General features: G+C 30.2%; 1 protein-coding gene across 6 annotated transcripts; it reads right to left on the reverse strand.

The window, feature by feature from the left end:
- Window positions 1-1,188: 1,188 nt before the first annotated feature.
- Window positions 1,189-12,475, reverse strand: LOC106463187 (dual specificity protein phosphatase 19-like). Of its 6 annotated transcripts, XM_022390635.1 has the most exons (4): window positions 12,299-12,473; window positions 8,632-8,720; window positions 7,753-8,021; window positions 1,189-6,333 (listed from the first exon to the last, which is right to left on the reverse strand). In XM_022390635.1, the coding sequence occupies exons 3-4, from the start codon at window positions 7,973-7,975 to the stop codon at window positions 5,930-5,932; spliced, it is 627 nt and encodes a 208-aa protein (XP_022246343.1). In that variant the 5' UTR covers window positions 7,976-8,021; window positions 8,632-8,720; window positions 12,299-12,473; the 3' UTR covers window positions 1,189-5,929. The 6 variants fall into 6 exon arrangements, with proteins under 6 accessions (XP_022246343.1, XP_013778639.1, XP_022246342.1 ...); XM_013923185.2 differs by lacking the exon at window positions 8,632-8,720 and having other exon boundaries at window positions 12,299-12,475; XM_022390634.1 differs by having other exon boundaries at window positions 7,753-8,742.
- Window positions 12,476-12,680: the final 205 nt, after the last annotated feature.

A 12,680-nucleotide genomic window follows, 5' to 3' on the forward strand; every position in this document is an offset into this window, starting at 1 on the left:
ATGTTCTACAGGTTAAGATAAAATCTAAGTTTGTAAAGTGTATAAAACTATGTGGGATCCATCCTTTTTTTTTAATAAATGTGTGGAATATATTAAACTGCATTTTGTGAGTAATTCAATTTATGTGACACTCCAAGAATTTGTGTCCAATTTATTTTACTGTAACACAGAGCTAAAGATCTTTACGTTGTTCAACTTTTTACGAAAATTTGGTATTGGATACATTGAAATGTGATATTGTATTTATTTTATATTGGCAGTTACTTTCAGTTTGATGGTTATGGATGTATACATTTTAAAACCGCAAAGTATGGATATCGATACTGTAAATTGATAGTTTATGTAAAGTATATTTAATCTAAAATTAATTTCTGCTTAATGCTTCACAATATTTTAGTTAACATTAAATCAACCAAAAACAAAAGCCTGTTTATTACATGCTTTTGAATAGATGCATCTAAGTTATAAAAAAAATGAGTTTTTGGTTTGATCATTTATGGCCATGTTACTTCTTTATAATATAGGTATGTATTCAATATATAAAAATGTAAATTATAATATAAATTTACAGAAAAACCTATAACAGTTTATTTTGTCTAAACCAGTGTTTTCCAAAATTTAAATAGCAGTGCCTCCCTCTAACTCAGTAAAGTTTCTGTTGCACCCCCTCCTTCACATTAAAATAACTTTTACAAATGAGAACAGCAAAATGAACATTTTCTTTACAGGTTTTTAATTTTAAATTGAATCTTTATGATGTAGGATATTAGCAGTTTTCTGCTAAAGTGGCTATAAAACTGATTCAAGAAAAAAAACTTAATGTGTTATAAGATCTTTCTTAGTGTGTTTAAATAAAGTTTCTTTTGGTATTATTCAATCACTAGTACATTTATTGGTGTAAAACATTTTTTTATTGTAATAACAAATTTACAACCAAAAACTAGCAACAGTTCAAATCTTAGTACAACATATTGTGTAATGACTAAAGCTTCAGATGATATGGCTTTGCACCAAATTTGTATCCTATTATATATATATATATATATATCACTTAATTACTTTTTTTTTTAATTTGAGGTGAAACTTTTAAAGAATACTTTCAAAACACTTGATAATACAGAGGATGGATATACATTTAACAAGACATTTCCTGTAAAAAAATTTGTACTATATGTTTGTAAATGTTGTATTTAATGTACACAATAATTAAAAATTAAGTATCATCTGATGAATCCAAGTACTTCCACAAGCTGTAATAAAATGCTATATTTAAAATTCTACTGTTACCTCACAATGTGCCCCCAGTGGCACAGCAGTATGTCTGCGGATTTACAACACTAGAATCCGGGTTTTGATACCCGTGGTGGGCAGAACACAGATAGCCCATTGTGTAGCTTTGTGCTTAATTACAAACAAACAAACCTCACAATGTTTAAAAAAATCAGCATTAAGAAACACCATGAATTCTTAGTAAAGCGGTACAGTCCTGTAACCTTTAAGGGGGTCTCCAATAAAACTGAAAGTTGACCTTAGCTTGTTCAATAATTATAGTGTCATCAGTTACCACCAATTTAATTAAACCTGTAAATAAAACCTAACAACTTCATTGTTTTCTTTCAAGAAATTAACAGTTTTGATAGTAAAATAAATGTCATCTGATCTGTATCTTTAGAGACAGAACTTTGGTATTTTTGTAAATCAACTGCAGAAATTCTTGTCTGAATGTCAAGTTATTTGAGCTTTTACTGAGTATTCATTTTAACATAGGAATAGTTTGAGCTCTAAATACTTCTGAGTTATTATCAAAATTGACAACAGTGAAAAGTTAGAATTTAGTGTTGTTTTAGGACTGAAAAAATGCTAAATTAATGACTCCAGAATCTGTATTTGAGAAAAATGCTATATTTTTAGTTTTCATCCATTAAATAGCTATTAGCTACGGACTTAATATTTTGTCTTCATAAAATCACTTTACTGATAAAATTAATTGTAACTTACCTAGACTCTGTATAGTACCTAAATAACATATTTAATTTTTCCCCCCTAGTAATTTTTTCTTGATCATATTGTACTTTGTCCAAGAATTCATATTACATCAGTTTTCACTATAAAGATATTTATGAATGAGTAACATTTTCTACTACAAAATACATAATGGTAATCAAAATATTTAAACTGTTTGAATGAGGTCTACAAAATAGGCAAATTGACAAAAATTAACATGGAAAAAATGGTATTTTTACATAGAACTACATGGACAGTACTGAGCATCCTCTTTAAAAATAGCTAATTATTCTGTTTTATCACATGAACATGTAGAAATCTAACCTTTTTGATTTCAGGCTATTTTAAAATAAACCATTAAGTAACTTTATTTTATATAAAACAAATATATCAGTGTCCAAGATAAATCTTGCAAACAGGTGAAAGGTTTGTTGCAGAAACTTAGACCATGAATGCTGAAATGCATATACCAGTACACTGCCAAGGCTGGTGTGTTTAGAAGCATGTAATGTACTGTGGTTCATCAACATCTAATAGTGCCCAATACATGATATGATGAACAATATTTTACTAGAATTATATTTAATTTAGGCTATTAATAATTATGTAAATTCAGCATTGATTTTTTTGTTTTCCAATTGCTTCAAATACACCTTTCGTTTTTGGTGTGTGTTCCAGCCAACCAGCCTCAGACATTGAAAATTTGGTATCCTGATCTTTAAGTTATGTGGTTATAGTGATTTTATTGAAAAATGTCTAGTAAGTATATACTTCCACACATACTAATATAAGTAGTCTTGCTGATGAAAATTTAAGAAATTACATCAAACTACCCCCCTCCCTCAAAAGGAAAAAAAGCCAAAACATTTCATTACTTAAGACAAATTATAGAACAATAAGATACACAGTAACAGAAAAATTTAGTATTCCAATGTAAACAAACATGAAGAGAAAGCTGTAGAAACAACAGGCATGCCAGAGTATTTTTCAGTAAGCTATGATCACTAACCTTACAAACGATTGTGAAAATATTGTAAAAAGTTTCTTCTTTTCAGAGAACCCGATAAAGATATATTTAGCATTTAGAAATTATTCAAAATTCAGGATGTTTTAGTCAATGCTACAGATACTAAATAAATCGGTGGTTTTCTGGAAAAAATATGCACCGTCATTAATCTACCAATAACTGAATTTATGCTGATCATCACATTGGTGACTTGTTGCCATCAACAATTACACCATATGTTGCCAACTTAATTCAAGACTAGAATAAATTTTCTCTCACCTAAAAACTTAACTTCAAACAAAAACAACATTGTATTGACAAGAAATAAACAACTGCTCTTAATTATAAATAAAGCACTTTATAAACACTTCTAGTTACCAAAGAACTATCAGTTGATTTGTACTTGCCTTAATGCTATATTAGCAACAGCTTTTTTTGGGATGGATGAAATATAGTAATACGAAATAAATTTTTTACATATTAATCTTTAAAGAGTAATACTTAAGTTTGAAATTCAATGTAATCACTACTCTTCTGACAGTTTACTTCCAGAAAATAAAAAGAGTAACCAATGAGATAATCTGGCTAAGATAGGATATCCTCAGTAAGGATATTACAAAAGAGATAAACTTTGTAGTTGTTCTCAAATAATATCAGGTGTGACCTATGCACTACAACATGGTGGTGCTTATGACAATTTTGTACTAACTATAAAATAGTCTGCAGTTAATATATGTTATTAAAAGTTTTAATACAAATTAGAACACAACCTAATAAAATCATGTCAGAATATTATGAAGGTGTTATACACTTCAGCATTCACTTAATATTCTCTCATTCTAAAACTTGTTGCATCTGTATAAACATTCAAAAAATACTGAAGAAACATTTTATAATACAGGATGCAATTCAACCTAATGACTATTGTGATGTAACAATTAAAATAAAAACCCACACATTTTAAAATTAAGTACTATCCAAAATAGTAGTTTGGTAAAACAAAACAAAAGGTTTCTCTTAATTCCAATTAAACCAATATATCCACCTAAATCTTGAGAAAGTTTTAAAACTAGTCAATTAATCCACATATCCCTTCTCTTGCACTGATTACGAAACAGTTCACTTGCATCAAGTGTCATCATATTACATGCAAAAACTAGGTTATAAATAACATCTTACAGAAAAACAACTTTTTTAATTCACCCTGGTCTAACCTGCATATGTTAAAGATTTTGATTCTCAACATACAGTTAAAGCATTGATATACAAATTTGCATAAGTACAGTAATGTTATGGCAATCATTATCATAATACATAGCCTATAGAATCACCTACGTCTAATTAATTACTTAAAATTGTTTAATTAGCCATTAATTATCAGTTTGCTTATATCCTATATTTTGGGTGCTAATCTGCTGCTGCTGCCTTCAAGAGAATTATGAGAAGGACTGTGTGGTGTGGGAAAGTTGGAATCCAATCCTGAGAAAGCCAGATGTGCTATCCACTTTTTCAGCTGGCTCTTATTCCATTGAGACTTAATCAAATAACTATTTTAGTGTTTTCAAGGAAGACATCCAGGCTCAGCTGACTTCTATGCTAAGTTGTCTGAGTTCACCATCATTTATTTTAATGCTTCTTTTGTCTTTCTGGTGTATGATTTGTATTTTAGCATTATTCTGTTCTATTGGATAACCTTCTTTTTCAACATGATGGGCTATTACAAACAGATCTATATTAGTCTTGTGCTCATGATTTCAGACTTTTTGGTTTCTCATAGGTGTTGGACTCTGCAAGCATAAGGAATATTGTAAATGTTGTTTTTTCTATCCACTATTTGAATATATCCTGAACATTTGGCAAGTAAGAAAAACTAAGCATAAAGTAGGAATAAAAATACAGGCACACAAAACCATATTATCACTATGTCAAAGGTCTCTCTGAAAACATACAAAAGATATAAAACAGCATAAAAGAAATCTTCAGAAACCTCAATACAGACTCAAAAGAGAGAATCAAAAAGTCAGAACTCAGAAGCATAAACAAACAAGAGTGTAATATTGATTAATCTACAATAGCCCATCATGAAAAAGTATTATGAAATAAAATGAAGCATTCTACAATCAACTAACTGTTGACACATCCTGATAACGTAGCATAGAAGTGAACAAATTCTGGGTGCCCTACTTGAAACCATTCAAAATTTGCTGATTCAAGCTGTAATGGGGTGAAAACCCTGAAAGATTAATAGTACATGTCTTCTTAATAAGGAGATCCAAGATCAAATCCTGGCTTCTGCCAACTTGTACAATTTTTCACAGAGCTTCCTGAAGATAACAGGTAAAACATAGGGTATAAACTAACTAATGACAAATAGATCTTTTAGAAACTGTGTTCTTGAAAGATTTGATTTTTGCCATTTACTGCAATATATTTACACCAAAAAGATGTTATAAAGGTATGGCATTCAAGGTACTATTACATAAAGATAAGTAATATATTATAAAAGGTATGTATATACATATACAAGTATGGTTAGAATATAAATATTCAGCAAAATACTACAAAACTATTTGAAAAATTGATCTAAGCTGTATTTTTGTGCTGACAGAAAATTGACTGTCATTGTTAAAAATATTCATTAACAAAATACCTTCTTTGAAGGTTTACAATGTCTATATAAAGCACACATAGTATAATAAACCTTTTTTTATGAGACCATAATAATAAAAAATACTTTTTCTTCTTATACTTTTAATAATGGATGATGTGCCTTTCCATTACAGGCAATGTATTTAAAAAAGAAGCATTCTACAATCAACTAACTGTGTGTGTGTGTAAGCACATGCACTTTTGGGAATTATGTACAATAATTAAAGATTTGAATTTTCATATAATAGAAAAACTGAATTTCAGCACAACTCAGTCAATAGCATTTTCATACAATTCCTTTTCATACTGTCTCAACTGTTCCATAAATCCAACATTAGGCTTAATAAATGGCCTTACACTTTTTACTTTACCAAAAGCCTCATCAAGACATAATTTTTCTCTGTTCATCAAATAACCAATAACTAATGTAGCTGAGCGAGACACACCAGCATTACAGTGAACCAGCACCCCACCCTCTTGCAGACCATCATCGATGAACTGGAAGCACCCATCAAAAAACATCCGAATGTTAGCTTCTGGAAGGTCTAAAATGCCGATTCGTTTATAGATAAATTCTTCCTCAAACACATTTGGAACTCCAGTAGCTACATTTAAAATATGTGTTACATTCATCTGGTGTAGAAGATTCAGATCTTCAGCAACATCCTGAGATCCTGTACAGTGATAAAATATTTTTATTACATTATTGATTGCACATTTTAAAAATATATAAATGAAACATGATCTGTTAGCCAAACTAATTTAAAATGATAACCTTATGTACTTATGTGAATAAAAACATTACATAAACAATATACAACCTGACATCTAGGAGGGGAGAGGGTGCTTTTTTCTGCACACTGAAAGTAAATGAGTTTTTGTATCGTCTCTTGGAGACACTGGAGTACATACAAGCCATGCTCCAGCTTAGTGTCCTTTCTACTTACTTCCACAAAATATTAATCTACTAGGTTGGGTCAATCCAATACTGGCCAGAGAAATCTTTGGGCCTGAGACAAGCATTTTGTTTTGGCACCCTCCCACAGAAAGTTCAGTTCAAGTTTTTTTAACTAGACCCACTTCCCCCAAGTTCTCCACATTAAATGTATAACTAATATCAACATGTAATTTCTTGACACTATACTAATGGATTTCAAAATAGAGGGTATCAAGGTTTACCATCCAAAGCTGTTTTAACCTCTCTAAATACCTGGCCACAGGACTAGTTACCCATTAAATTCCTATATTCATTATCCACATTAAAGGACTATAATATTTAGTCATTCTGTTTCACTACTTTTAATGACTTTCAACTGAATATTATAAAATAGCACCTACTGCTACAGTTCTGGGCAAGAATAAACACTGGATTATACAGAGAAGCCTTTGAAAGTATTTAAATTATAAGCATGCATATCCAAGTTATAATACACAAATTCTTAATAAAATACCCACAAATTACACATATAAAAGTTAAGGAACATATATTTGCTTTCTTTAAGTGGTGTTTTTTTATCAATATAGAGTTTGCTTACAAAAATTTTATACACCAAGACATTAGATAGCACATTTTTTCCAATTTTTTTTTTGTTGATATGCTTGTGAAGGGAATGCTAGTAATTATTTTAGCATTTCATATAGGCAAGTTTGAAATGAATAATCTTGATATCAAACTGTTATGTGCACAATGAAATTATATGCCTTCTATGAAACATGACTGTAAGCAACAATGAATGAATTAAAACAGAATATTTACTTTTGAAAGCATTAGTAAAACTTTTAGCAATATATGTTGTGCATCTCACACAACAGAGTAATAAAGTGAAACACGATTTTTACTTCTGAAACAAAAGCTTTAGTCTATATTAAATGACTATAAACTGCAAGTTTCACACAATAATGAAGGCCATGTAAAAACATGACAATTTACTTTTAAAGTTTAGTCAGTAATACCAATATACATGTAAAATGAAAAGTTTAGTCAATCGTACCAGTATACATGTAAAATGATAAAAATGTTACCAATTTTCAAGAAAACATGCACATGTAAACTTGTATAGTAAAACTGTGTTACATAACGTAATCTCCTTTACCTATAAACAATCTTGGTATCACTTCTGCTACAAAAATATGCAAGTCAGGTCTTATATCACTCCGATAGCCTAAACATCTCTCTTCTTTCATGGGAAACCAATCTTGGCTATTCCTCTTCTCTGGCAAATGACTTCCATTCTCTGTGGAGTTTATGTTTGCTACCAAGTACTTACTATAAGATGAAAGTTCCTGCAACTCTTGCAATAAATTTTGCTGTTCCATGATGGCAATGGTAGCAAAGTTGCTAATCCATTTCAGTCACAATATTCTGAAGAGCATAATATACAACACACAACAAATGAACTGATTAAAGAAAGTAACATATGAAACTAAAACCCAGCCTGTATATAAAAGCTACTGCCACATTTTGTTTCAAGATTTCTAAAAGAAATATACAATGAATACTTTACACTAACAAGAAAATGCTGAAACAAGTAGTTAATAAAATGGCAAAAGTGTTAATTATTTCAGTTGAAAACATTAGAAAATAAGTGCTGTACTATGGAGTGGGAACGAGTATAAATTGTGAGTGATTAATTGTCAGTTTCTTACATTGCTGTTGTTTTTTTCATCAAGTGCTTAATACTGGTGGGCCAAATCAAGTCTAAACTATATATAGGTGTACTCGAATAGTTTCACAAGATAGTATAGGTTATAATTACATTTAGGTTCACAATTAGGCTATCTGTGCAATTAATAATAGTTGAAATAGCAAAGTTTTTAAAGTATAACTGTGTATTTAGAACAGAATAGGAAAAGCATTATATTCATACATTCAAAAGCCTATGGCAACCTTTGATATCTTCTGACCTACCAAATAATTACCTCATATTTCATAATTTGTAAAAATCTACAATTTGCTCCATATATCTTATTACCTTTTATTTTAGAACATCTTTGAGGATTCTTCCTTGTGTTAAGGCATGCTAGGTAAAACCTTCAGTTCTTAGGGTTGTAGCTGACGTGACTGTCTTGTAAATACAACAATTCTAGTATGCTCATCAAAAGAAAAAAAAAGACTAGTATAATTTAATTAGTCATTTCACAACTACATCCGAGAATTCTAACTATATCCATGATGTATTGGTGGTCTTTCAATAGATTAAAAACAATTTTAGCCGTTCTTTTAAATACATAGAAATGCAAATAAGCATTCTGCTATTTCTACTCTCTGACTGAGTGACACATATGTATCCAACTTAAAATCTACCAAGATGCACTGTCTCTGGTACTTAATCTTCCTTGTTTATGAAAGGAATGTTCATAGTAGGTTTAACTGTCTTAGTTTGAGATTTTCATAATTTTTTCTTTTATTACCCATCGCTACAGATTTTTTTTTCCCCCTTTATGGAAATAGCTCATTTCTTCAATTTTCTCTAACATTGCTATCTGATGCCTACCCAACTATCTAAATATACACAAGCTCCCTTTCTTATTTTCTCCAAAAAAATATTATCTGTTCAAAAAGTGTTGGATAATGTTGCTGAAGGTTATAAACCTTTTTTCATTCTTTTTCCTTTCTCAGGTTTCAGGTACCTGCTACCAATGCTTATGGCTTATCACCTAACAGGTGATCTGCATCTCGTTCTTCAATACTTTAAACGTTATCAGCTCAAGTGGGAGTGCTATTTTAAATGAAGTTAAAAACATGAAATATAAACTTTTAGATCTCTACCTTGATATCCTATCAGCTTCAGCACTGACTAACCAGTCTCTCCAGATTTGTTTGACTTGCCATTATTTCAGGCTATCAATGTCTTTTTTAGCAAATTCAGACATTTCAAGGCCTGGAATTTTTTTTATTTCAAAATTCAATAACTTTTCAGGATTTACATGCTTTTCAAAAACACTGTTTTGAGTGATAAAAACTAATATCTTATAAAGATTACATACTTAACACATTTATCTAAACTCATAACTGTTTACTAGAATCAGATCTGGTCTGGTGAAATGCAGCTTTATCCAGCTAAACCATCACACTTTACACAAGAACTAACAAAAAAAAATGATGGATGGCTAGACTGGATTACTATAACAATAGAAGTTCTGTTCTTTCTCTGCAGCAGACATGCTCTATGACCACTTACTAATAATTTCCAGATTTTTAGCACTATAGGTAATGTGCTGCAGTACAGAACTGCTTTTGACACTCAATGTCAGTATTATTTTAAAAACACCACAGGCTGACAGTGTACTTCAATATATATATATATATATAGATAGATAGATCATTGTGGATCATTGTAGTAAATGGAAATTGGGTGTTTCAGAAATAAGTTTCATTAACATACCACATATATTAATTTCCTAAGGGGGGTTAATAAGTAATGTTACAAGCTTTCAGACAGGACTGATGCCAATATTTTAAACAGAAAATTGTGTACACATGTAGATAGCTTTTCATACTTCATATTACTGTCATACTGTTCTATGGTTCAAAAGAAATTAGTCTACAAGGGTTGGTACCTGTCCCTGTAATTTTCATCAATTAGGATTACAAATTTCAATATTTCTGAAGAATGAAGTTAGATTATGTTGCTTGACCAAATATCACTTATTTTAGACATCTTTTCAGCAGACACATCATCTAAACATCCATGGTACATAAACTTGTTTTCTCATGAACCTATACAGCTACCTCCATCAGCAAGTTGTTCTTTCCTATTCCAGATACTACAAGAGTCCTCTGGTTGTGAATCAACAATCATTTTCTTACTGCTTATTTAAAAAAAATAGCATTTTCAAGTTCATTGACGGGCTTATTTCAGAAGGAAGTTTTTATTATGTTTCTGTGTTCTATATCCTTCACAGTATTTATGAATTGTATTGTTTCTCTCAAAGATTTTAAACTAAATGTAAACAGGTACAGAACTGGTAATCTCATAATACAGAACTTAGTTTTTTATTATTGGTTCTTTGAAATGACTGGAGTAACTAAAATAACGTATGAGGTAAGCAATATACTACGATGCCACAAATACGTAAAAGAATGGATGAGACAATGATAAAAAGATAAAATTGGTGGTAAGCTAAGCAGCAATCATGAATAAATCAAATCCTTTAATGACAAATGACTATCTTAAGGAGTAATAAGAGGTTAAACTAAATTACCAAAATGAAAAACAAACTGTTAAAATTGAAATCTCTTGAAAGAGAAAATATGTAATGAAAAACAGAATATAACCATCTTTATCCTTCAACATCAGAGGTGATACCTTTTTCAATTAATAATGGCAACTAATGTCAATGACTAAATATTCTGTATTAAAAAACAACAACAAAAAATCCCCTTGCACACTGAAGTCATCGTCAGACTTTCCAAAATTTAAATAGCTTTATTAACTTGTTAAGTATAAACCTTTCTTCTACGACTTCGAGATGTTAGCTGGATGATAACCAACTGTAACAGAATGATTTAAATTGTCAATCTCCTAAAAAAGAAATGTTTACTTTTAACTTCAGACATTATTAAGCAGTGCAAAAATGAAAAATTATCAAAAATAAAACTACTCATTACCCATTCAGTCCATAGTCCACAAACATTGTGGAAAAAATAAATTCACAAGTGTTCTTTTTAGCAACAACAACAAAAAATGAGATCACACTGTCCAGAAGATAAACACACTTTATACTGAATAGTTCTTAGACTGTAGTTTTAAGTTTTTGAATAGCGAGAAAGTTTACACAATGGTAATGCTGAAAATGACTGTTTTGATACACCTTTGAAAAAATTATCTACATACATTACTTCAGTATTAATTAAGGCCAATAGGTTTATATTTAAGAAAATCACAGGTCTAAATAATATAATACATAGAAACATGAAAATGTCATCATACTATTTGATATTTTAAAATTAAAGTTATGATCTGGATAGAACTATATCAGTAAAGTGTAATGAATTCTAGAGATTATTTCAACATTTAATTTTAAGATTGGCAGAATAGCATTATAATATAGTCCTTTAAGAAAAATTAGTGTGATAGAAAAAAAAAAAAAGAGTTGGCCACATTAGTATTCACATAGTTTTAACTTTATTTGAATTGTTTAAGACAATTACGTTTTCAATAAAACTAAAAAAGCATAAATGATGAGATCTACTGCTGAATCAATTTATTTATTACTATTAATTTAAACCTTTGACTTTGAGTAACAACAGTTCCGACTGTAGACCTTACTGCAAGTTGTAACTTATAATGTAGCTTGTAATAAATTGTAACTGTAAGGCAGAAACACAAAATAAACAGAACTCAAACAAAAAATAATTTCTTGTTTCTACTTTGAGCATGCAACTCGAAGTACATATTTCACTTATCATTGTTTACAATACAAATAGCGATATCCTTTGCTAAGTATACCGTCAAAGGCGTCATACTTGTTAACAACAAACTTAGAAAGCATCAAAAATTCAAAACCACACTACCTCTCTTCAATCTAGAATAAATGGCCCTGGTGATATTGTGCAAAGCAAGATAAAATTGCAGTCTCCCTTATAAAAAGGCAAATTTGTACGTTTACGGTTTTTAAACAATATTTATTTCTTACCAGTTCGCGCAATTTTTGGACACCATCCAGTTAATAGTTAGTGTTAATTATCAAGATTATTTATAGGTTATACCACGTCATAAATACGTGATACACAGGGTCATTTGTGTTTTCAAGTTAATAGGGGAGTAAAAAAGTCCAACACGTGCACGACGAAAACTTCACAAACAACCTACGTTACAGTAGTAACTACTGTACAAGTCGCACAACTTATTAAGTTACAAGTAACGCGTTTAGTGCTAGGAGTAGTAGTAGTGTACTTTGTAGTATAAATACAAGCTGTAACTTGTATAGTTCTCGGATCAAATACGATGTGCATGAAACCGTGAAGGTAGTACAATTGTAGAATTACACCGAATTGTGAAAAATGATGAACTAATTT

The sequence above is a fragment of the Limulus polyphemus genome, unplaced genomic scaffold (genome assembly GCF_000517525.1).
Source record: "Limulus polyphemus unplaced genomic scaffold, Limulus_polyphemus-2.1.2 Scaffold1343, whole genome shotgun sequence".
Classification (NCBI taxonomy): Eukaryota; Metazoa; Arthropoda; class Merostomata; order Xiphosura; family Limulidae; genus Limulus; species Limulus polyphemus.

Excerpts from the sequence above, each read along its gene's own strand:
- LOC106463187 (XM_013923185.2), bottom strand. The coding sequence starts at position 7,975 with ATGGAACAGCAAAATTTATTGCAAGAGTTGCAGGAACTTTCATCTTAT. Across the intron at positions 6,334-7,752 it reads GATACCAAGATTGTTTATAG|GATCTCAGGATGTTGCTGAA; the intron begins GTAAAGGAGATT and ends ATCACTGTACAG.